This window comes from Mytilus trossulus, chromosome 1 (genome assembly GCF_036588685.1).
Source record: "Mytilus trossulus isolate FHL-02 chromosome 1, PNRI_Mtr1.1.1.hap1, whole genome shotgun sequence".
In the NCBI taxonomy this organism is placed as follows: Eukaryota; Metazoa; Mollusca; class Bivalvia; order Mytilida; family Mytilidae; genus Mytilus; species Mytilus trossulus.
The window spans coordinates 57,432,718-57,454,952 of record NC_086373.1 but is presented as its reverse complement, the minus strand read 5'-3'; the positions used below and the strand labels follow the sequence as shown (position 1 = coordinate 57,454,952).

The window sequence follows — 22,235 nt, the reverse complement described above, 5'->3', positions numbered from 1 at the left end:
CTGATATACCCTGTCTTTTGTTTTTGTCTTCTGGTTTTGTAGTTAACGTTTTGTGTCGCTACCCTGATATAGTCTGTCTTTTGTTTTTGTCTTCTGGTTTTGTAGTTAAAGTATTGTTTCGCTACCCTGATATACCCTGTCTTTTGTTTTTGTCTTCTTGTTTTGTAGTTAACGTATTGTGTCGCTACCCTGATATACCCTGTCTTTTGTTTTTGTCTTCTGGTTTTGTAGTTAACGTATTTTGTCGCTACCCTGATATACCCTGTCTTTTGTTTTTTGTCTTCTGGTTTTGTAGTTAACGTTTTGTGTCGCTACCCTGATATACCCTGTCTTTTGTTTTTGTCCTCTGGGTTTGTTGTAAACGTTTTGTGTCGCTACCCTGATATACCCTGTCTTTTGTTTTTTGTCTTCTGGCTTTGTAGTTAACGTTTTGTGTCGCTACCCTGATATACCCTGTCTTTTGTTTTTGTCTTCTGGTTTTGTAGTTAACGTATTTTGTCGCTACCCTGATATACCCTGTCTTTTGTTTTTGTCTTCTGGTTTTGTAGTTAACGTTTTGTGTCGCTACCCTGATATACCCTGTCTTTTGTTTTTGTCTTCTGGTTTTGTAGTTAACGTTTTGTGTCGCTACCCTGATATACCCTGTCTTTTGTTTTTGTCTTCTGGTTTTGTAGTTAACGTATTGTGTCGCTACCCTGATATACCCTGTCTTTTGTTTTTGTCTTCTGGTTTTGTAGTTAACGTATTGTGTCGCTACCCTGATATACCCTGTCTTTTGTTTTTGTCTTCTGGTTTTGTAGTTAACGTTTTGTGTCGCTACCCTGATATAGTCTGTCTTTTGTTTTTGTCTTCTGGTTTTGTAGTTAAAGTATTGTTTCGCTACCCTGATATACCCTGTCTTTTGTTTTTGTCTTCTTGTTTTGTAGTTAACGTATTGTGTCGCTACCCTGATATACCCTGTCTTTTGTTTTTGTCTTCTGGTTTTGTAGTTAACGTATTTTGTCGCTACCCTGATATACCCTGTCTTTTGTTTTTTGTCTTCTGGTTTTGTAGTTAACGTTTTGTGTCGCTACCCTGATATACCCTGTCTTTTGTTTTTGTCCTCTGGGTTTGTTGTAAACGTTTTGTGTCGCTACCCTGATATACCCTGTCTTTTGTTTTTTGTCTTCTGGCTTTGTAGTTAACGTTTTGTGTCGCTACCCTGATATACCCTGTCTTTTGTTTTTGTCCTCTGGGTTTGTTGTTAACGTCTTGTGTCGCTACACTGATATACCCTGTCTTTTGTTTTCGTCCTCTGGGTTTGCAGTTAACGTTTTGTGTCGCTACCCTGATATACCCTGTCTTTTGTTTTTGTCTTCTGGTTTTGTAGTTAACGTTTTGTGTCGCTACCCTGATATACCCTGTCTTTTGTTTTTGTCTTCTGGTTTTGTAGTTAACGTATTGTGTCGCTACCCTGATATACCCTGTCTTTTGTTTTTGTCTTCTGGTTTTGTAGTTAACGTATTGTGTCGCTACCCTGATATACCCTGTCTTTTGTTTTTGTCTTCTGGTTTTGTAGTTAACGTATTTTGTCGCTACCCTGATATACCCTGTATTTCGTTTTTGCCCTCTGGTTTTGTAGTTAACGTATTGTGTCGCTACCCTGATATACCCTGTCTTTTGTTTTTGTCTTCTGGTTTTGTAGTTAACGTTTTGTGTCGCTACCCTGATATACCCTGTCTTTTGTTTTTGTCTTCTGGTTTTATAGTTAACGTATTGTGTCGCTATCCTGATATACCCTGTCTTTTGTTTTTGTATTCTGGTTTTGTAGTTAACGTTTTGTGTCGCTACCCTGATATACCCTGTCTTTTGTTTTTGTCTTCTGGGTTTGTTGTTAACGTTTTGTGTCGCTACACTGATATACCCTGTCTTTTGTTTTCGTCCTCTGGGTTTGCAGTTAACGTTTTGTGTCGCTACCCTGATATAGACTGTCTTTTGTTTTTGTCTTCTGGTTTTGTAGTTAACGTTTTGTGTCGCTACCCTGATATACCCTGTCTTTTGTTTTTGTCCTCTGGGTTTGTTGTTAACGTTTTGTGTCGCTACACTGATATACCCTGTCTTTTGTTTTCGTCCTCTGGGTTTGCAGTTAACGTATTTTGTCGCTACCCTGATATACCCTGTCTTTTGTTTTTGCCCTCTGGTTTTGTAGTTAACGTTTTGTGTCGCTATCCTGATATACCCTGTCTTTTGTTTTTGTCTTCTGGGTTTGTTGTTAACGTTTTGTGTCGCTACCCTGATATACCCTGTCTTTTGTTTTTGTCCTCTGGGTTTGTTGTTAACGTTTTGTGTCGCTACCCTGATATACCCTGTCTTTTGTTTTTGCCCTCTGGTTTTGTAGTTAACGTTTTGTGTCGCTACCCTGATATACCCTGTCTTTTGTTTTTTGTCTTCTGGGTTTGCAGTTAACGTTTTGTGTCGCTACCCTGATATACCCTGTCTTTTGTTTTTGTATTCTGGTTTTGTAGTTAACGTTTTGTTTCGCTACCCTGATATACCCTGTCTTTTGTTTTTTGTCTTCTGGGTTTGCAGTTAACGTTTTGTGTCGCTACCCTGATATACCCTGTCTTTTGTTTTTGTATTCTGGTTTTGTAGTTAACGTTTTGTTTCGCTACCCTGATATACCCTGTCTTTTGTTTTTGTCTTCTTGTTTTGTAGTTAACGTTTTGTGTCGCTACCCTGATATACCCTGTCTTTTGTTTTTGTATTCTGGTTTTGTAGTTAACGTTTTGTTTCGCTACCCTGATATACCCTGTCTTTTGTTTTTGTCTTCTTGTTTTGTAGTTAACGTTTTGTTTCGCTACACTGATATACCCTGTCTTTTGTTTTTGTCTTCTTGTTTTGTAGTTAACGTTTTGTTTCGCTACCCTGATATACCCTGTCTTTTGTTTTTGTATTCTGGTTTTGTAGTTAACGTATTTTGTCGCTACCCTGATATACCCTGTCTTTTGTTTTTGTCTTCTGGTTTTGTAGTTAACGTATTTTGTCGCTACCCTGATATACCCTGTCTTTTGTTTTTGTCCTCTGGTCTTTAGTCGAACAGTTTTATCGAGTTTTTTTTTTACTCTATTCCTGCGTGCTGTTTCATATTCAGGAGGCCACCAGAATTTGCTTCTTTCAATTGAAAATATGGATAGCAATTTGAAACTCGAAATGGAAAATTACTAAATATTGAAACTCGTTCAAAGGTTATGATCACGTTTAAATTTTCAAAATCCAAGATTCATAAAATTCTACAAAAGTTTCACAAAGATACTTGTGTGTTGATAGCTGTAACCTCTAAATTTGAGCTAAAAAAAATAAAGTCCATTTATAAGCAAAATATGGAAAATTGGTTTGATATTGTCATTTGATAACGCAAAGTGATTTAATCATAAAAAGCTTTTTTCAAGTTTCTTAAAATTCCATAAAGGTTTGACTAAGTTTTTGATCACTAATAAACTATAACCACATTCCTTTACCGAAGTCAGTAATCCAAAAGTCAGAAGTATGTAACTATTCATTGGTTTTCGTTGGTTGTTATCTGTCGTTTTCGTATTTCGTGTATGTATGTTATTGTTTTGATATATTTTTTTCCGTTTTAATTGTTTCACATTTTGTTATGATAAGATAAGATAAGAATAAGATAAAGATAAGAAAACTTTATTTTGATTCGGCATGAGTACAAATAAGCAACACAAGCTCTAAGGAGCTTTTGACCGAATATAAAAACATATAAATAACATAAAAACAGTGCATTTTGACATATAAAACAACCTGTAATACAAAGTTGAAATCTCACATACATAGCATGCAATAAAAATAATCAATTTTTTTTTAGAATGAAGTTAAAACATGCTTGACCAGAGCAACCAAAAGCAGCATAAATAATAAAACAGTTTAAGAATTATCTGCAAGCAGAACAGTGACATTCCAAAGCGTTCCAGGACTGAACAAGACTTTTAAAATGTGAAAAACTGTTTTCAGTCCTGAAATGGTTTGGAAGACTGTTCCATAAAGTAGCAGCAGCAAATTTGAACGATTTTTTACCGTACCGGGTTGACTTTACCTGTGGAATTTCAAGAATATTTACATACCTGAAAGAATATTTAGATTTTTTGACATTCACCAAATTTTGTAAGCACACAGGAGCGATGTTGTTTATAATTTTAAAAGTTTCTAGAGCCATTGTTCTTATCCGTCTGATCTGCAAGGAAGGCACCTTAGATTTAAGTAAGAGGTCCTCGTAGGAGCTGGTAAAATCCTCATAAACAAAACGGAGTGCTCTTTCCTGCACCTTTTCTAGTTTTTTGGGATTTTTCTCAGTGCAAAAATGCCATGCCAAAGGGCAAAAATTAAAATTACTAAGAATAAAAGTATGAAATATAGTAAGTTTACTAAGTCTATCCAAAAATGAGCCTACACGTTTTAAAACATTTAATTGCTGTGATGCCTTCCTACAGATTGAGCTGATATGAACATCAAAGTTTAGTTGGTAGTCTATTTTAATGCCTAATAATTTTACTGTTTTTTCACATGTGAGGTTCGAATTTTGAATATGTATAAATGGGTTCTTTTCAAAGGTCTTTTTGCCAACAGCCAAAACTTGAAATTTGTCAGGATTTGCTTGCATTTTATTTACCCTGAACCACTCAATAAGTATTTTTGAATCAGATTCCAAAGTTGAAATTAATAAATCGAAATCTGGAGTACAAAAAGATAAAGTATTGTCATCTGCATAGTTATATAAACTACCATTTTTAACAAAAAGAAAAATATCATTTATAAATATATTAAACAACAATGGCCCTAGTATCGAACCCTGTGGTACGCCTTTATGGATGTCAGCCCAACCACTAAGAACATTGTTGACTTTAATTTGCTGTTTTCGATTAGATAAATAGGACTTTAAAAGAGCAACTGCATTGGGGGTTAAACCATATGCTGACAATTTATCTAGCATAATATTGTGAGGTAGGCAGTCAAAAGCCTTAGAAAGATCCATTAATACTGCTGCAATGAACTGGTTTTTATCAAGAGCTTCTCGCCAGTCTTCTAACACTCTGAGAAGTGTGGTCTGACATCCATGTCCACGTCTAAATGCACACAAAAATGGATTAAATATTTTATCAAAATAATCAGTTAATTGAATTTCCTATATTTTTTCAAAGATTTTAGAAAATATTGGTATGACACTAACTGGTCTATAATTTGTTTTTAATAATGGGTCACTTTTTTTATGAAGGGGGGTCACTTGGGCTTCTTTAAGTTTATCGGGGAAACACTCATTATCAATTGACAAATTTACAAGAGTTGTCAGCTGTGGTGCAATATAAGATTTACAATTTTTCACTATTTTTGCTGGAATACCATCAGCTCCTGTAGCCTTCTTTATGTTTATTTTATTCAAAATTTTTTCAACATTTTCATTTGATACTTTTTTTAAATTCAAAATCAGATTTATGCTTTCTGTTATCCAAAATTTCTTTTATACTAGGGTGATTTGAGGGGTCATATACAACATCTGCTCCAATTTTGTCTGCTACTGTGGAGAAAAAAATATTAAAAACATTTGAAACTTCATTTGAACAATTTACAATTTTGTCATTTTCACATAAAAAATTTTTTTGCTCTCCACAGTTCCCCTTTTTTTCGAGAAAAATGGTTTGACTGTTTTCCAAAAATCGCAAGATTTTGACCCACCGGAGCAACGTTCTAAAAAGTATACTTTTATTGATTTTCTCTTTATCTTTGTTACCAAATTTCTTTGTTTTCTAAATTTCTCCCAATTTTTGTCACTCCGGTTTTTAGTATATTGTGAATAAAGCATTTGTTTTCTATATATGGCCCCTCTCAGTTCTTTATTCATACATGGAAGTGGTTTATTTTTTTGACCCCTAGATTTTACAGGTGCATGTTTATTTAATATGTTTTTAAAATCTTCTTCATAATCATCATATATTTTATTTAAATCTTTTTCATTACAATTTTCTGAAATCTTTATTTTCTGTAAATCATTTGTTAATTCATCAATGTCAAAAGTTTTGTAACTTCTATATGTTACATCCCTGCGTTTTTTGTGCAGGTAAATTTCCTTTCACAACTGTTGAAATAATATTATGACAGTCACTAACACCATTTGGACTATTTATTGCTTTAAAACACAATTTCTTTTATTTGTTATAATAACATCTACAAGGGATGGATTACAACCCTTTTTAAAACATGTTGGGCCTTTAACCAGTTGGGACAAGTTGAAAATATCACATATATCATGTAGAGTTTGAGATTTTTCAGCAGACAACATGTCAAAATTTAGGTCACCAAAAAGAATAATATTGTCATATGACACAAAACATTTATCTAGTGATTTTGTAAAATTTTCAATAAAGTCATCATTTTTCATGGATGGAGGCTTGTATGCTCCCATAATAAGCCATTTGGCATCATTTATATAAATTTCATAGCAAATAAATATGCCGGAGCCTATTATGGCTGAACTATACGGTATTTGTTTTGCTCCTTGTTGAATGCTGTAAGGTGATCTATGATTGCATAAATCTGTTTTGTTTGGACCCCGTTGGATGGTTGCTCATTCGAAATCATCCAATGATCATTGCCATCCAGTATTCCAATTTGTAATGTTTATCTTATTCTATTTTTGTCTCTCTTTTTTAATTCTACAACAACAACAAATAATGCTTGTATCCTTTTTTCTATGTGTGCACTGTCGCAAATCCATTCTTTGAAGGATAGCGATAGTACTGTTATAGTTTCTACTTGCAAAAGATACAGTTCTACAATTGCGTTTTTATTATGGCAATTCAACTAGCATATATATACTGATTAAAAAATTGAAGCAACACATATTTTGACTATCATCTTCAAAAAAAAATGCACATCTAAACTAACAATGAATAAGTTGTTTTAACAAAGCAAACCCGTCAGATGAAATTCGCAATCGACAAAAGAAATATAAGTTTAGTACCTCATCTTTGTAAATTTTTATTTTAAAGTTTATAAATTATGATTTTTGCTAAACTTATTTTCTCAGTATATATGTATCATTTTGTTTATTATTTTTTTAAGAGCGAATATGTTGATGGGTATCTATATATATCTCCTTTATATTATAATATGATAAGCTATTCAATTTTAACGTTCTAACATTGAAATTTCTTCAAGGATAATCTAATTCTCTAATTATAATTCTGAATGCAAAAAAAGACTGCATTTTGGTCCAATTTGTGTCAAACTTTGAAAAATTATTTTGAGCCCATACAATTTTTTGTATTAGTCAAGTAAATAAATGTCGAGTGAAAACAATCAGCAAAAGACAATAAATACATGTTTTAATTTTAACCAATAAAGTTTTATTTACGAACAATAATTTCTTGATTTGTTTTATCTAATTTGATTAACATGTTAATTAATCTATTATGGACCAATCAAGTCACCACTCCAGGAACGTGTGAGTTGCTAGTTTTCTCAAACAATAGAGTTTGTAAATGGACAATACAGTTGATGATTTAGCTTGAACAGTAATCAGGAACTGTGAGAAAGTAATCAACCACGAAATGTTCAACTCAAACTTTCTCTTATTTACTCGTCAATGTCAAAAGGTCACATAGTTTTAGTATATAAACTTGATTGTGCCTCTATTCAACAATTATTATTTGAATTTGAAACAGAAATTACAAGCAGAGAAAGAAATAGACAATCAAGATGCAGGAAAAGGTTTGTGTCAATATGACTTAGAACGTCGATACTTATTTCGTTCTAGATTTGCTTCTTTAATCGTTTAAAATGAAAATTGAAAAAAAAAGATATTGATGCAAATCGCTAATATTGTAAAGATTTAAATATTGATATTCTGAAACCATTTTTTACATTTATAAAATTGACCCTGTATTTTTTTGTAAGATTGGTCACTCGAAAGATGGACGTTTTCATTTAAGACGGCGTGGGCCCCATTAGATTTGAAGCTGATTCATTTTAGAAAAGCACAACACTCTACATGCAGTGGTAAATACATCTATTTAGTGTTTGGGTATTAAGCCCAATTAATATACGACCCTGGTCATTATAGAGATAATGTCGTTTTCTTTAAAAACAAAAAATAAAGCTTAGAAGGATTGTTGTATATACCACAGAATTTTAACCCTGTCTTTATTATTTCAGATTTTACAGTATCCCTGTTATGACAATAATAGCCAAGTCGAGCAAGTCACAATGCCACCAACTGAGCAAGTTGACAACAGACCTATTCCACAAATAAGTTTGAAGGTACCAACACCCACAGAAACTTCGAGAGAGAAAATGACTGCTTTTCTTCCGCCCGTTCAAAGATATTTCCAATCTTATAACGGTGAACATACTCAGGAATCAGCAAGACAGCAGACAGATCATAGTATGCTATACTTAATGACGTCACAGAACAGACCAAAAACTCCACCCAGTATGACATTTCTTACACCAAGTCGTATCAGTGGACCAATCATGACAGCATACCAAACACCACCAACAAGACATATGCTGAAACAACAAAAAAGGAAAGCCAGTCCATCAGATGGAGAATCAGAAAGATCGTGTGAAGAAGGTAATATATATATATGATTTTGTAATATCTATATAGGCTGGGGAAAAAAGCAACTTTAGGTCACCAGATGCCTTCAACACTGTGTAAAACCCATACCGTATAGTAAGCTATAAAAGAACCGGTATGACACAATGCAAGATTGTTTCAGATAGTTTTAATAAAAACAAAATTATCATCCTCATCGCTGTTTTAATGAAGGATCCAATTTAATGGGAAAGTTTAATTTTATTTCTTAACTCTCAGTAACAATTCTTTTTTTTTTCACAAGAAGAGCCGTCTATGCCTACCATACGCCCACGAAATTAACTGTAACTGAATGGAAAACTACTGTCATATTTAGAGAGCTAAACGAATACAGTGGAAACACATTCAGAAACTTGCAAACCTATTACGTAATAATGTGTATCGTCCTGAACATTAATGAAATATTTGCCACTGCAACCATCAATCAATCATTTAATATGTAGAAGATTGCTTCGTCCTTTACATATTGCATTTTTTATACTATGATCTTTCAAATGCTTTCAGATGAAATCGACGTGGTAAATGATAGAAAATCACCAGATAACAATAGAGAAATAGATTCATCCATGTCTACCAACAATACATCAGTACTTGAATCTCCGTCGACCGGAAGCAGTAACAATTCATCTCCAGCCTCCATCTCGACTCATAGTCCACTATCGTCAGATAGTAGTGTCAAGAAGAAGGTCAGAACAAATTATTCACCAAGTCAAGTTCAAGCATTGGAAAAAATATTCCATGAAAATCCTTATCCTGAACCAGAGACGATGGAGATGTTGGCCAGTGATCTTAATATTCCAGAGGCTAAAATTAAGGTATGTACAATTGTGACATAGACAATGTGAAGTTTAAGTTCGTATGTTAGTGTTTCCCTACTATTTTGTTTATGAGAAAAAAATATCTACTGTCAATTGTCATTGATAGATTGATGTTTGCTTAATATCCAGTCACAAATATTACATGCGTACTCAGGAAGACAAAATACTTGTAAGTCGGAAACTGCAAAGTATTTTCAAAAAATCTAAATTTCACAAATTTTTGACTGATACTTAGTAAAACACATAGTGCTGAAAGCTAAACTATCAATTAAAGAAATTTTAGGAATTCTATTGTTTTGTTACTTTTCTTACGGACTTTAGAAAAACCTGTATCAGTAAAAAGAAGACCAAAGAACGATATTTCCCAATAACCAACCAATCTTAAAAATTATTTATTAATCATTACAATACAAATAAATACATTATTTGCGAAAATTATACTTATTAAACTATAATCGTGTATTTTTTCAGGTTTGGTTTCAAAATAAGCGTGCAAGATGGAGGAGACGTGCAGCAGAGAATCCCCACCCAGCTTACATGACACCGATGTCACCGATGATGTCACCTATGCATGCATCATATGGCATGGTTCCACATCATCACCCAATGCTTCATGGATCACCAGCACAGATGGTACCGGGACCATTTTTCTATCCAAATCAGGCTGTTGGAACGCCCGGGCCCCATTCAGTTCCAAGTCATCATTTCGGAACACCAGGACAAACAGTGCCTTCGACACCTGTCAGTAATGGTTCTCCAGCTTCAACGACGTCGTCGACAACGTCGCCTGCCAGCACGTCTGACAATCAGAAACAGTCACCTCATATGCAAATGACACCGCCTTATCAACATAGACTTCCGCCTCACTTTTCTCCGTATATGCCGTTCTCGTATCCATACGGAATGTGTCCGCCATATTTTTGTTGATTTTATCTATTTATCCTTGTTGACTTTGTTTTGCAATTGTACATACATCATACTGTAAATACTTTAGCTCTTGTACATATGTACATTGAAATTCTAGGCTTTATTGGTGCAAAAAGCTTTTTTTTATACAAATATTGAATGACTTGAAATTACAATTATATGTATTTATATTCAATATATTTTATTTTAATTATTTCAAAATAAAGAAAAAATATATCAATGTTTATTTTACTAAGATATGAATTTACAACAGTGACTAAATGTGTGCAAATGCATAGTGTGCACATAGATGATGTGCATCATATTAATAAACAAAATGTGTTTTGTATATATATATAAATGGTATATGTAATATAATGTAAATTCTGAATCTGTACAGAAATATACAATGAAGAAATAAAAAAATAATATGCAAATATTTGTTTTACTTTATATAGTTCATCTCAAAATATGATATTTGGTTTATAAACAGTAACTGCACATAATTTTGAGGGAAAACAAAAGTACAATTGAAAGTAACTTAGGGCCACTAGACATATTCACCATAGTCACTGCACATATTCACCATGGTTGTTTCTTCAGCTGTATAAAAGGGGGAGATGTGATATTATTGCTAATGAGGACGATCCACCAGACTTCAAATAAATTCAGTTATAAGGGAATCAGCTGTGTAATTCGTGATTTTCCAATTTGACTCAAATTATCATATTTGATTTATATCATTCTAAAACGAATATCAAAATTACAAATCAACCCCAGCTTTTGGTTGGGTTTGTGTTGTTGATTTTAGTTTTCCATGTTGTGTTTTGTGTAGTTGTTCTCGGGTCATTTTCTTTTTTCAACATATGGTTCTCAGTTCATTTAAGATTAAGAGTTTGGATGTCATTTGGTATCTTTCGCCACCCTTTTCATTAACGTCTATAATAAACAATTAGCATTGCATGGACTCGATAATATGCAACAGCATTTAGTGTGTACTTGAAAGTAGTAAAAGGTAGTGGACACAAGTTAAAACAGCATTAGAGACGTAATCTCCCCAAATGAAGTGGATGATTTTTTTCTTTTTAGTGTGTTGTATTATGAAGCTACTAAACAGATTGTTGTGATGAGTAGAAAACAGAACATTTAGAACCACTTGACGACTATCCATTCAGTATTATTATTTTTTTTAATTTACGTTATTTTCACACCATGTTGAAGTGGGTTGAGATAGAAAATATTTTTTCTCTTTTTCCCTTTTTAGTTTTCAATGTAAAACGTCATCTTCGTTTTTCCATTGACAATTATAATACCACATCCCCTTTTTTATACTGATTACAGAGTTTATTGCTTCTTTTTGTTTGAATGCAGTAGGATGTGCTCCAGTGCTTGTAGAGTATGTCGTTATATTTTACCTCTATTGTTTTTTTGTCTGTTAGGTAGCTGTCTACCGTTAACTTTGGAGGATGTTTGTCTCATTGGCAATAATACCACAGCTCCTTCTTTTACAGAACTTAGTTGTTATGTATTCGTTGTAACTACTGGTATTGGTTGCTGTACTGGCTATTTGGTAATAATTAACTTTAGAAAGATGTCAGACATATTTCTTTTTTAATTTTTCCAAATCACCGAAAAGTGAAAGATGAGAATATTTTTAATTGAAAAATCAATAGGTATCTTTTATTTAAAAAGCTGTTTTTTTAACATCATAAGCATTCCTTGTTTAACTGTTTTTAAAGTTGTGTTTGTTAGCCTAAATATACTAATAGGTTTTGTAGGGCCTGTGACTTTTGTCTCAGACAGCTCGACATAGGAATAGTGATCCGGCGGCGGCGTTGACTAACTTCTTAAAAGCTTAATATTTTAAAAGATGTAAGATCTGGATGCTTCATACTTTGTATATAGATAAAAATAGATGTCTTATGTTACAAGGTTTTCGTTGGTCACATGACCATTGTCCTTGACCTCATTTTCATGGTTCAGTGACTACTTGAAAAAAAGTTTTTGTAATGGTTTTATGAGTAATAGAATAACTATATTTGGTATGCGCGTTCCTTTCAAGGTCCTCATGCATGTCAGACAGTTTTCACTTCACTTGACCTCGACCTCATTTTATGGATCAGTGAACAATGTTTTTTTGGTGGTCAAGTTCATACCAGTCTTACAGGTTGTATTTGATCTTGAACTCATTTTCACGGTTAATTGATCAGTGTCAAGTTATCGTGGTTTGCTTAATCTTTAAGCAATAGGTTAACTATATTTGCTATATAGAAGGATTGCAAGCTGTACAAGTCTGCATGTCACGGTTCATCTGACCTTCGCCCAATTTTCATGGTCCATTGGTCAATGTTTAGTTTTCATGGTAAAATCTGTTTTCTTAGAAACTTAGCAATAGGTCAACTATATTTACATGTAGTATATTGAATGATTGTAAGCTTAACATGTATTTTTCCTTTGGTTTAAATGACCTTGACCTCATTTTCTTGGAATATATTAAGTAGTGTTTATGTGATAGTTGTAGTAAAGCTTTATATTTAAAACTACAAACATAATATCAATGGTTGGCAAAGAAGGCGAAACTTTTCAGTGTGTGCGCTCTTGTCTAAATACATTGATGGAACTGACTTTGCTGACACTTTTGATTCACTACTGCTTTGTCATTATTTGGTTCGATTTGATTGAATTTTACGATATCAGAATGATAAAATTGGATACTTGTCAACAAGACAACAACCAAACGACGATGAAACAAAAAAAAGAACCATATAATTTCACAATCTGTCATCAGATCATCAAAAAATGTTCGAAAGATGACGTTTACAGTACTTCGTGAAGAATTATTGGTATGGCTTTAAATGCCCGCAATAAAAATTAAACATTTTCCCAAGTAAATGAAAAAAAGATGAGCTATCTTCTAACATGTGTGTTAAGACTTACTTTGTTGACATTACCCAGCAAATGTGTTCTTCAATACACCCATTTAGTGTTCTCGATATCTAGATCGGACCTACTGGAACTTAAAGTGAGGTAAAATCATTGTGACAAGAAATGTCTCACAGCAATTACATTTCATGGATTGCATTCTATTATGTAAACACATGTATGCATATGTTCATATGTAATTGTCTTTTGATGATAGTCCGATGTCTGGACTTTATCTTAATAAAAATTACTTACTTAGTGGAGTACTTGCTTTTTCTTAGTAATACTCAGTGGATTACTTACTTTTTTACTTACTTACTTACTTCTTGGAACTATATCTATCAATGTATGTGTTCCTGCTTAGATAGTAATTTTGTATCTTGAATTGATAATAGTAAAGAACTCTCATGTAGTGCTTTATTCGAATACATCGTAAAGTGGTATATCAATAAGGTACGTAGGTAAACACTTAAAGTTAAAAGAACATTCAAATTTAGGAATGTTTGCTACTCTTGTTTTTGACTATTCAGATATTCAGAATCCTCTAGCCTTATTCAGGTATTGCCACGTGACAAGACATTTTTCACACTAACCCGTACTTTTCTTTTCATAATTTTATTACATATTGTTCTTTATAAATATATTTGTTATTTTTTCCTAGTTAAATTTAAAGAAAAAATGTGCTGATGTTAAATGTATGAAAAATATAGATAGAATCATGTCCCCCAAATTTCCAATGGCTTATACAAAGAAAACAAGCACAATGACCCTTCATCTTTTTCTGCCTTTTAGTTACTTCATAATATAAACTATCAATTTCTAACAGTCCTTTTAAAAGCTTGTTATTTTTAATCCGAGTAGCAAACATCCTTAAGGGATGCTATATAAAACCAAATGAATAGCAGTTTCATGTCTATTGTACCAAGTGAGCTACTAGTATTCCGGTTCCTTGGAGCTTATTTTACTAGAAACATCATTTTGGTTTTGTCTAAAATTAATACTTTTCCCCTTGTGTCGGATTTTCTTCTATGCAATTATACGTTATGAAAAGATAAACGAAGACATTATTTTAAATATCTATCTCTTTGCCAGTTTTTAAAGCAATGGTATCATACACTTTCTTATTAATCTTTCCAAGTTTTGACAGTTTTAAACATTTTTAATATTTTATCGAGAAATTAAACTTTAATTTGCGATACTGAATAAGACTTAGGTGACCAAATGACTGTGATTTACACAACCGTAGGCTTTCAAAAGTGAGCAAAATTTATACCTTAAAGGGCAGCAATAACAAAACATTAAAAAAACCGAGTCATCTCAAAGAGATAATTAAGTCGGCAATAGAACTTCAGTATGTATACGCAGAAATCTCAAAGGCTGCACTTATAACTTGTATAGGCAGCTGAATATGTATCCAGGTACCTAAAAACCGTTTGAACCCACTGCATTTGTTTGCACCTATCCTTAGTCAGGAATCTGATGTTCAGTAGTTGTCGTTTGTTGGTTTGGTTCATTGTTTTATATAGACTATACCGTTGGTTTCCGCGTTTGAATGGTTTTACACTTGTCAGTTGTGGGGCACTTTATAGCTTGCAGTTCGGTGCCGGCCAAGGGTCTGTGATGAAGACCGTACTTTGACCTATAATGCTTTACTTTTACAAATTGTGACTCACATCACATCTTTTTATACCTAAGACCTGCAGTAGAATATATATGCACAGTATGGGACCCAGCAACCCAAAATAATATCAAGGCAATAGAACAGATACAGAAAAGAGCAGCACGATTTGTGATTAACAATTAAACAGACAGATGTTCGATCTGGCTGTATCACAAATATGATCAGAACTCTAAAACGGAAAAGCCTCGAAGAACGGAGGAAACAAACAAACTGTGCATGCTATTCAAGATCATGAATGATTTTATAGATTTTATATTAAGGTCAATGGACAATTAAGACAATTTAAAAGCAGTGTAAGGGAGGTAATTCAAAAACATTTAACATACAATGCTGGTTATGTTCTGATTTACCTTCCTTACACTACTTGTAAGTTATGTATAAAGAAATGTCAGGTTTTGGACTAATTGCAAAAAAAGGGGTGGTAGCGGTTTTCATTTTTTTTTCTCCAAATTTCTCAAATTCCAAATTTTTTAAAAGTTTGAAGAAGAAATTTTTAATTGCACAGTATTGCGCAATAGATTTGTAAGATCTTGACATTTGTTATGTGTCAGAAACTCATATTAATATGTAAAAAATTTGATCACAATCCAACTTCAGAGCTGTATCAAGCTTGAATGTTCTGTCCATACTCGTAACTGTTTAAGGTTGGACCTCTGTGGTCGTATAAAGCTGCGCCCCATGGAGCACTTGGTTACGAAATTAATTCACGTTCATAATTTGAAGAAAAAAAAATCACACAAAGTTGTGTTTCAAACTATTTCAATTGAACGATCTAGAGAAAAAATATACTGTAACAAATTTAAAACAGAACATTTGGTTATAAAATATGATTGATCCCGTGTCTGCTGACAACTCAATCCTTTGCTATAAAAAAAAATCCGAATGTGACGCGATCGAAACAAAACTTCTATAACATTCCAAACATTAAATCCCAAAAAAGACCAATGGAGAAAATTTACAACATTTACACAAAAAAATAACAGAAATAAAAACTTTATACAATAAAATCCAGATTACATCACATGCCCGAATAGAAAAATCAAATTCGACAATGCCTCACAAGAGCACAAAGGACGTGGATGTAAGCAATCATTTGTCATCGATTCGTACAGCCCTCAACAATACATACAGTCATCTCTATACTAATGTAATTTGGTTTGTTGAGAAATAAAGATAAATTAATCCATAAAGGCTCATAACAAAAAATGAAACAATTCAAACAAAATATTAATTGCCATTTTAATTTCATGACAAAACAACACACTTAATAAAAAAAAAACATGGGTACATCTTCATCGTTAGACTTTGCATCTTTAGCGTTGGACCGTGCATTTCCAGCGCTGGACTTAATTTCTAATGTGCTGGACTTTTTATTTCCACAGCTGGACTTTTATATTTGTACACCGTTAAACTCGGTATCTACAGGGCTGTACTTTATATCTCTGGGCTTTTGATTTACAGTGCTGGACTTAAAAAAACGCAACACTTTATCGGTTTGAAACGAAAAGGGCTCTGTACTCATCGATACAAAAAGTTGAATACGTTTTCATAGGAATACCTACAATGTACAATGTTATAATTACGCACGTATTATAAACTTTTTTTGTTTACAATCACTGGCAATAATTTTCACCAGAAATAAATCAAATGTATTTGTGAATCAAATCCCACATGCTATATAAATGAAAAATCCAGATAGAAAATATATCAATCTTTTATTTTTTTTATAAGATCTATTTTCATTTTAATAATTAAACAATCAAGATCAATCAACAATAATTTACACATATAATATAGGGATTATGTGTAAGGATTCCCTTAAATTGATTAGAAGTGTGGATTTTCTGTTGAACAGTAATCAGTGGACATGATTAATCGAATTGAGCAGAAGTGTTCACCTCAACTAGTAAATTGATTAACTCAAAGCCATACCTCAGAACTAAATCTAGTTATATTAACCTGTAAATTCAGAGAAGCTCCATAAAATCTTAAATCCAACAGTTTATTCAAACCAACATTAGTTAACAAAGGACAGAGATATTTTTCAACTGCAGGAAACGTAAGTTTTAATATCAAATCTCCGGATTTGTATATTCATTTTTGTTTTTGTAGTTTGGTCGACATTTGTAAATTGTTGTAAAATAGTACAAGTGTGGACACAGATGAGTGTGGATAGTATGTTTGGATGTTTGACAGTGTCTTATGACAAAAGGAGTTCTACGTTTTTCCTATATGGTGTAATAACTGTGTTGCACGGTGACAACCGATCTGAGCATTATGAGTATTATTATTTAATATTTGTTTATGTTCAATACAGACATGGGGAGACAGTAATTACATTAGTTACCAAATGATTATGATAGAACATGTTCTACGTCTTTGGTTTTGGATACATTTTGTAGCTGGGAGAACAACACATAATAGGTTCATTTTTTCACGTGTTTTTTTTCTAAATGGGAGATGATATCTAGATTTGAGAACATGATATAAGGAGCCTGTAACTCAGTGGTTGTCGTTTATTTATGTGTTACATATTAGTTTTTTGTTTATTTTTTGAACATAAATAAGGCCATTAGTTTTCTCGCTTGAATTGATTTATATTGTCATTTCCGGGCCTTTTATAGCTGATTAGGCGGCATTGACTTTGCTCATTGTTTATGGCCGTACAGTGACATGTAGTTGTTAATTTCTGTGTCGATTTGGTCTCTTGTGGAGAATTGTCTCATTGGCAATCATACCACATCTTCTTTGTAAAATAGTAATAGATATTTTTTAATGAAAGCTGGGGTCAAATGCGTGTTACTTTCCGCATATTCACATTTTTTTGCTTTCCCTAGAGATTTTAATCAAATATATATTTTGAAGAATAAAAAGTAAACTTTTGATAAAGCGAGACTGTGGAGCTTATTGCCACCAGGTCAGGAGAGCAGTGTTGGCGTTTCTCTTACAAAACACATACGATTATTGGAGGGTTAATGGAGTAAAATGTCATTAAAATTGCATAGAGATAAAATACTTTGTGTCATCTCGCGGTCTCTTGTATGAAAGACGCTTAGATTTTAGGAAAAAGATGTATTAACATATAAAAATAGAAGATGTGGTATGATTGCCGATGCGACAATTCTCCTCAAGAGACCAAAATGACAAAAAAAATAACAAATATAGGTCACCGTATGGCCTTCAACAATGAGCAAAGCCCATACCGCATAGTCAGCTATAAAAGACCGTGCCCGACATAACAATGTCAAACAATTTAAACGAGAAAACTAACGGCCCCATTTATATACAAAAAAAGGAACGAAAAACAAATGTAACACATAAACAAACGACAACCACTGAATTACATGCTCCTGACATGGGACAGGCACATACATACAGATCTTCTGTACATAATGTGGCGGGGTTACATGATTTAATAATATCTATTCATTTACGTTTTGCTTACAATATTTGCTTTGAGTTATTAATAATGATACTTTTGTTTAATTCTAAGTTATGACAATTTTATTTATAGATTATGCAAGACATGTGTAACATTGAAGTTACTGAGAAGGCGGGACCAACAGTATTGTCATCAGTAAACAACAGACTGGCACAACAGCTAATTATTGATATACCCAAAGACCCGTCCGCTCCAATACACGATACATACCCTTACTATATGCCACCATATCCTGCACCGCAGAACACAGGTCTTCTGATGAACCGAAACTCCGTATACCCGATGTTACAGACGAAAAAGGAGTTACAATCCCCGATTAATGTGTCCCCTCCACAGATGTATATTGTACAAGGAACAATATCGGACCAAGACTCGCATAGATCGTATGAATATGGTAAGGCTGCATAAAAAGCATATATGACACGTCAACTATTTTTTGAGGTCACTTGTCAAGGGTATGTTTTGTGTTGGGTGTCAAATACTTCCCGACTTGTTATTTCCAATTTGATATTTCTCACAATTTGTGGTTGGGTTGCTGTCTCATTGCAAAAAAAAATTATAGCCTTAATGGTATTTCTGAAAGTAGCAACTGTTTTGTATATGACAAATGCAATCGATTGCTCTTGCAGCTATAGCACAAACACACGTGACAACATACGCTAATTTTCAAGTACATTCTATGAAGTGTATGTGTTTAAATAATTAATTTGTTCATCTGAATTTCGTTCTTTTTTTATATCCCATCAGTCTTCCCTCAATTGAAATTGTTGTTTCTTTGATTGTTTGTCTATTTTTACATTTTGCTTTTTTTATTTGGAGTATGATTGTGTGAAGGGGGAGTGATTCAATTTTTGATTGGGTAGTTGTTTCCAAATCTATTCATTTTTTTTTTGGGGGGGGGGGGGGTCGTGGTTATATATGGAATATGAGTGTTAATTTGGTGTGAAGATTTTTATTAATTTCATTTGAAAAAGCTATGGATTTACAAAGCTTCATTTCTCCTTTTATTTCAGATGCAACTGACATCAACAGTGAGGGGTCATCAAATGGATATGAAATCAATAGTCAATGGTCATCAAACGGATCCGAAATTAACAACCAAAGATCACCGGAGAGTGAAAGAGAATTAGATTCTCCTGATTCTGCTGACAGCTTAACTAATAAAGACATAATGCCAATCAAAATTTTATCTTCAAGTTCTAGAAAATGCCCGTCTACAAACAATGGCAAACAGAAGAGAAACAGGACGAATTACACGAACCGCCAAATACAGGAACTAGAGAGAATGTTCTTAGGAAATCAATATCCAGACCATGCAACACTAGAATTATTGTGTAGAGATTTAGGCATACCAGAAACTAGACTGAAGGTATGAAATGTATAATTGTTTCTTCTTTCATTTTAATTCAACGTCAATTAAAGGAGATGATATGTATGCGTCAATCATGTAGGCAGTAAGAAATACATAAGATATATGATAAACAAAATACATCCTTAAATGTTATCGCATTATTGTAGAAAATCCGTAAGAAATATATTTCCATAGCCGAGAGCATTTTGACTTAACAAGGTCTAAGCAGACAACTATTTAAATAAGTTATTAGATATAAGAAGATGTGCCAAGGAGACAACTCTCCATCCAAGTCACAATATATAAAAGTAAACCATTATAGGTCAAGGTAAGGTCTTCAACACGGAGACTTGGATCACACCGAAAAGCGAGCTATAAAGGCTCCAACAAATAATTACTAGTGTAAAACCATTCTAACGGGAATGCCAACGGTGTAATCTATATAAAAAAATGCATTTGTAAAAGTCAATTTTCATCAATGTATTTCAAGCATTAACCTGAAACACATAAGAAATAATTCATGTCACCTAGAAGTTTAAAATATATTTTACGAAAATGGTTGCCTCATACGTACTGTTGATTTTAAGACTTATTTCCCTGAACATAGGCCTACCTCCTTGATAAATATTTGTTTCTATAAATACTGTTATACAATATATGGTTGATGATTAAACCAAAGATGTTACTGATATAACTTCACCTTTTACTTTTTTAGATTTGGTTCCAGAACAAGAGGGCTAAAAGTCGACGACAAGGTAAAGAAAAGCCACAGACCACGATGCCACAGACCACGATGCCACAGAGCACGATGCCACAGACGACGATGCCACAGACCACAATGCCACAGGCCATAATGCCACAGACGATGATGTCACAAACAACGATGCCATTCATGGGACCAAATGAAATGTTGCCACCCTATCACCCTATGTTATACGGGTCACCTGCTCATTTTATTCAACATCCGCTTTTCCAGCCAAGCCATCCTATGGGAATGGATAGAACTATTTTAGAGAATCCACCAATCAGGAATGAGAATGACCTGCATCTTACCATCAGTCAACAAGGAGATCTTCCAAGTTCACAAACTTTATCAACGTCAAAGCAACCGACATTATTATCAGCAAGTTTGCAGAATTTAGAGACTTCAGAAAAAGCGGAGAAAAAGTTTACGCCACCCTTGCAGCAATTCTCCTACCCGTTCGGATTGTGTCCGCCATATTATGGCTATTAAATTATACTTGATTGTACATTTGTATCAAACTAACATTAAATTTATGTAAATTATAGTAACTGTCATGCTTTTAAAATAATAGTGCCGAATGTGACAAATATATGTATATATGCTATCTTTTATTTATACATGTATAGTGCACCTGAAAATAAAATATTTATCATTAATATGTTTATGTGATTAGATATAGGAAGATGTGGTATGAGTGCCAATGAAACAACTCCCCATTGAAATAACAATTTATAAAAGTAAATTATAGGTCAAGGTATGGCCTTCAACACGGAGCCTTTGCTCACATCGAACAGCAAGCTATAAAGGGCCCCAAAAATCCATAAAGATGCCAAAGTCTACAATACTAAATTTGACCTGCGCATGCTGAGTGAATGAACAGAATATGATTTATCTCGCCTTTACCATTTAATGATACTGAGATGAGGTGCACCATCATTTATCTTTTGTTTAGGTCTGCGCCTTTTCACCACTGAGCATCCTGTAACTTCGTAAATATATTGTTGCGGGAAAATAATGATAGGCATCAACATCATTGATCACAGGTCACGTAATACTAGGCCCAACTTCCTCAGACATAAACTTTAACCTTTGCTATTTTCCATGTCGAAAACCACGACCAAGCATGGCGAAACGGCTACTATAATCTGCACATGTGACACAAACATGTCAAAATGTGTTGTTGTCAGTTGCGGATATGCTTTAGTTGTTCCCCTCTTTTAACCTTGTTACATGTAGTATGTATCCGTCACTAAACACAAATTCAAAATAGTAATGTTGTACATAGAAATAAAAAGGTGCTGTATGAGTGCCAATGAGACAACTCTCTCATCCAATTTATACATAAAAAATCGAAAGTCTGAATACTATTGACAGAATAATTGCCATTAGCTTTGAACCCAAATTATCACACATGTATTTATAAATAGTCTTTCTATGCGGACCGGTACTGGTTTTGTTCATTTTTGAAGGCCGTACAGTGACATATAGTTGTTAACTTCTTTATTCCGTGTTCTCTGGTGACGAGTTATCTCATTGGCATTCATACCACATTTCATATTAATATTAGTAAGTTTTGTTAATTTTTCAATGTTGCAAAAATGGACTGTTAACTTCAGTCGTTGCTTTGAGGGAAATTTTTCAATTTTACAGTCATAAATAGGTACGGTGTTTATATGAATGATATACAAATAAAGATGAAGTATGATTGCCAATAAGGCGATCATCCACCAGA

General features: G+C 33.4%; 2 protein-coding genes across 2 annotated transcripts; both read left to right on the top strand.

Moving 5' to 3' along the window:
- The first annotated feature begins 7,544 nt into the window (after nt 1-7,544).
- LOC134728032 (pituitary homeobox 3-like) lies at nt 7,545-10,529 on the top strand. Its single transcript, XM_063592433.1, has 4 exons — nt 7,545-7,752; nt 8,197-8,614; nt 9,143-9,453; nt 9,928-10,529. Exons 1-4 carry the CDS (start codon nt 7,741-7,743, stop codon nt 10,381-10,383), a joined length of 1,197 nt encoding a protein of 398 aa, XP_063448503.1. The 5' UTR covers nt 7,545-7,740; the 3' UTR covers nt 10,384-10,529.
- Nucleotides 10,530-16,783: 6,254 nt separating this feature from the next.
- Nucleotides 16,784-21,114, top strand: LOC134728021 (homeobox protein MSH-D-like). Its single transcript, XM_063592424.1, has 4 exons — nt 16,784-17,024; nt 18,480-18,801; nt 19,421-19,776; nt 20,474-21,114. The coding sequence occupies exons 2-4, from the start codon at nt 18,483-18,485 to the stop codon at nt 20,990-20,992; spliced, it is 1,194 nt and encodes a 397-aa protein (XP_063448494.1). The 5' UTR covers nt 16,784-17,024; nt 18,480-18,482; the 3' UTR covers nt 20,993-21,114.
- The last annotated feature ends 1,121 nt before the right edge of the window (nt 21,115-22,235 follow it).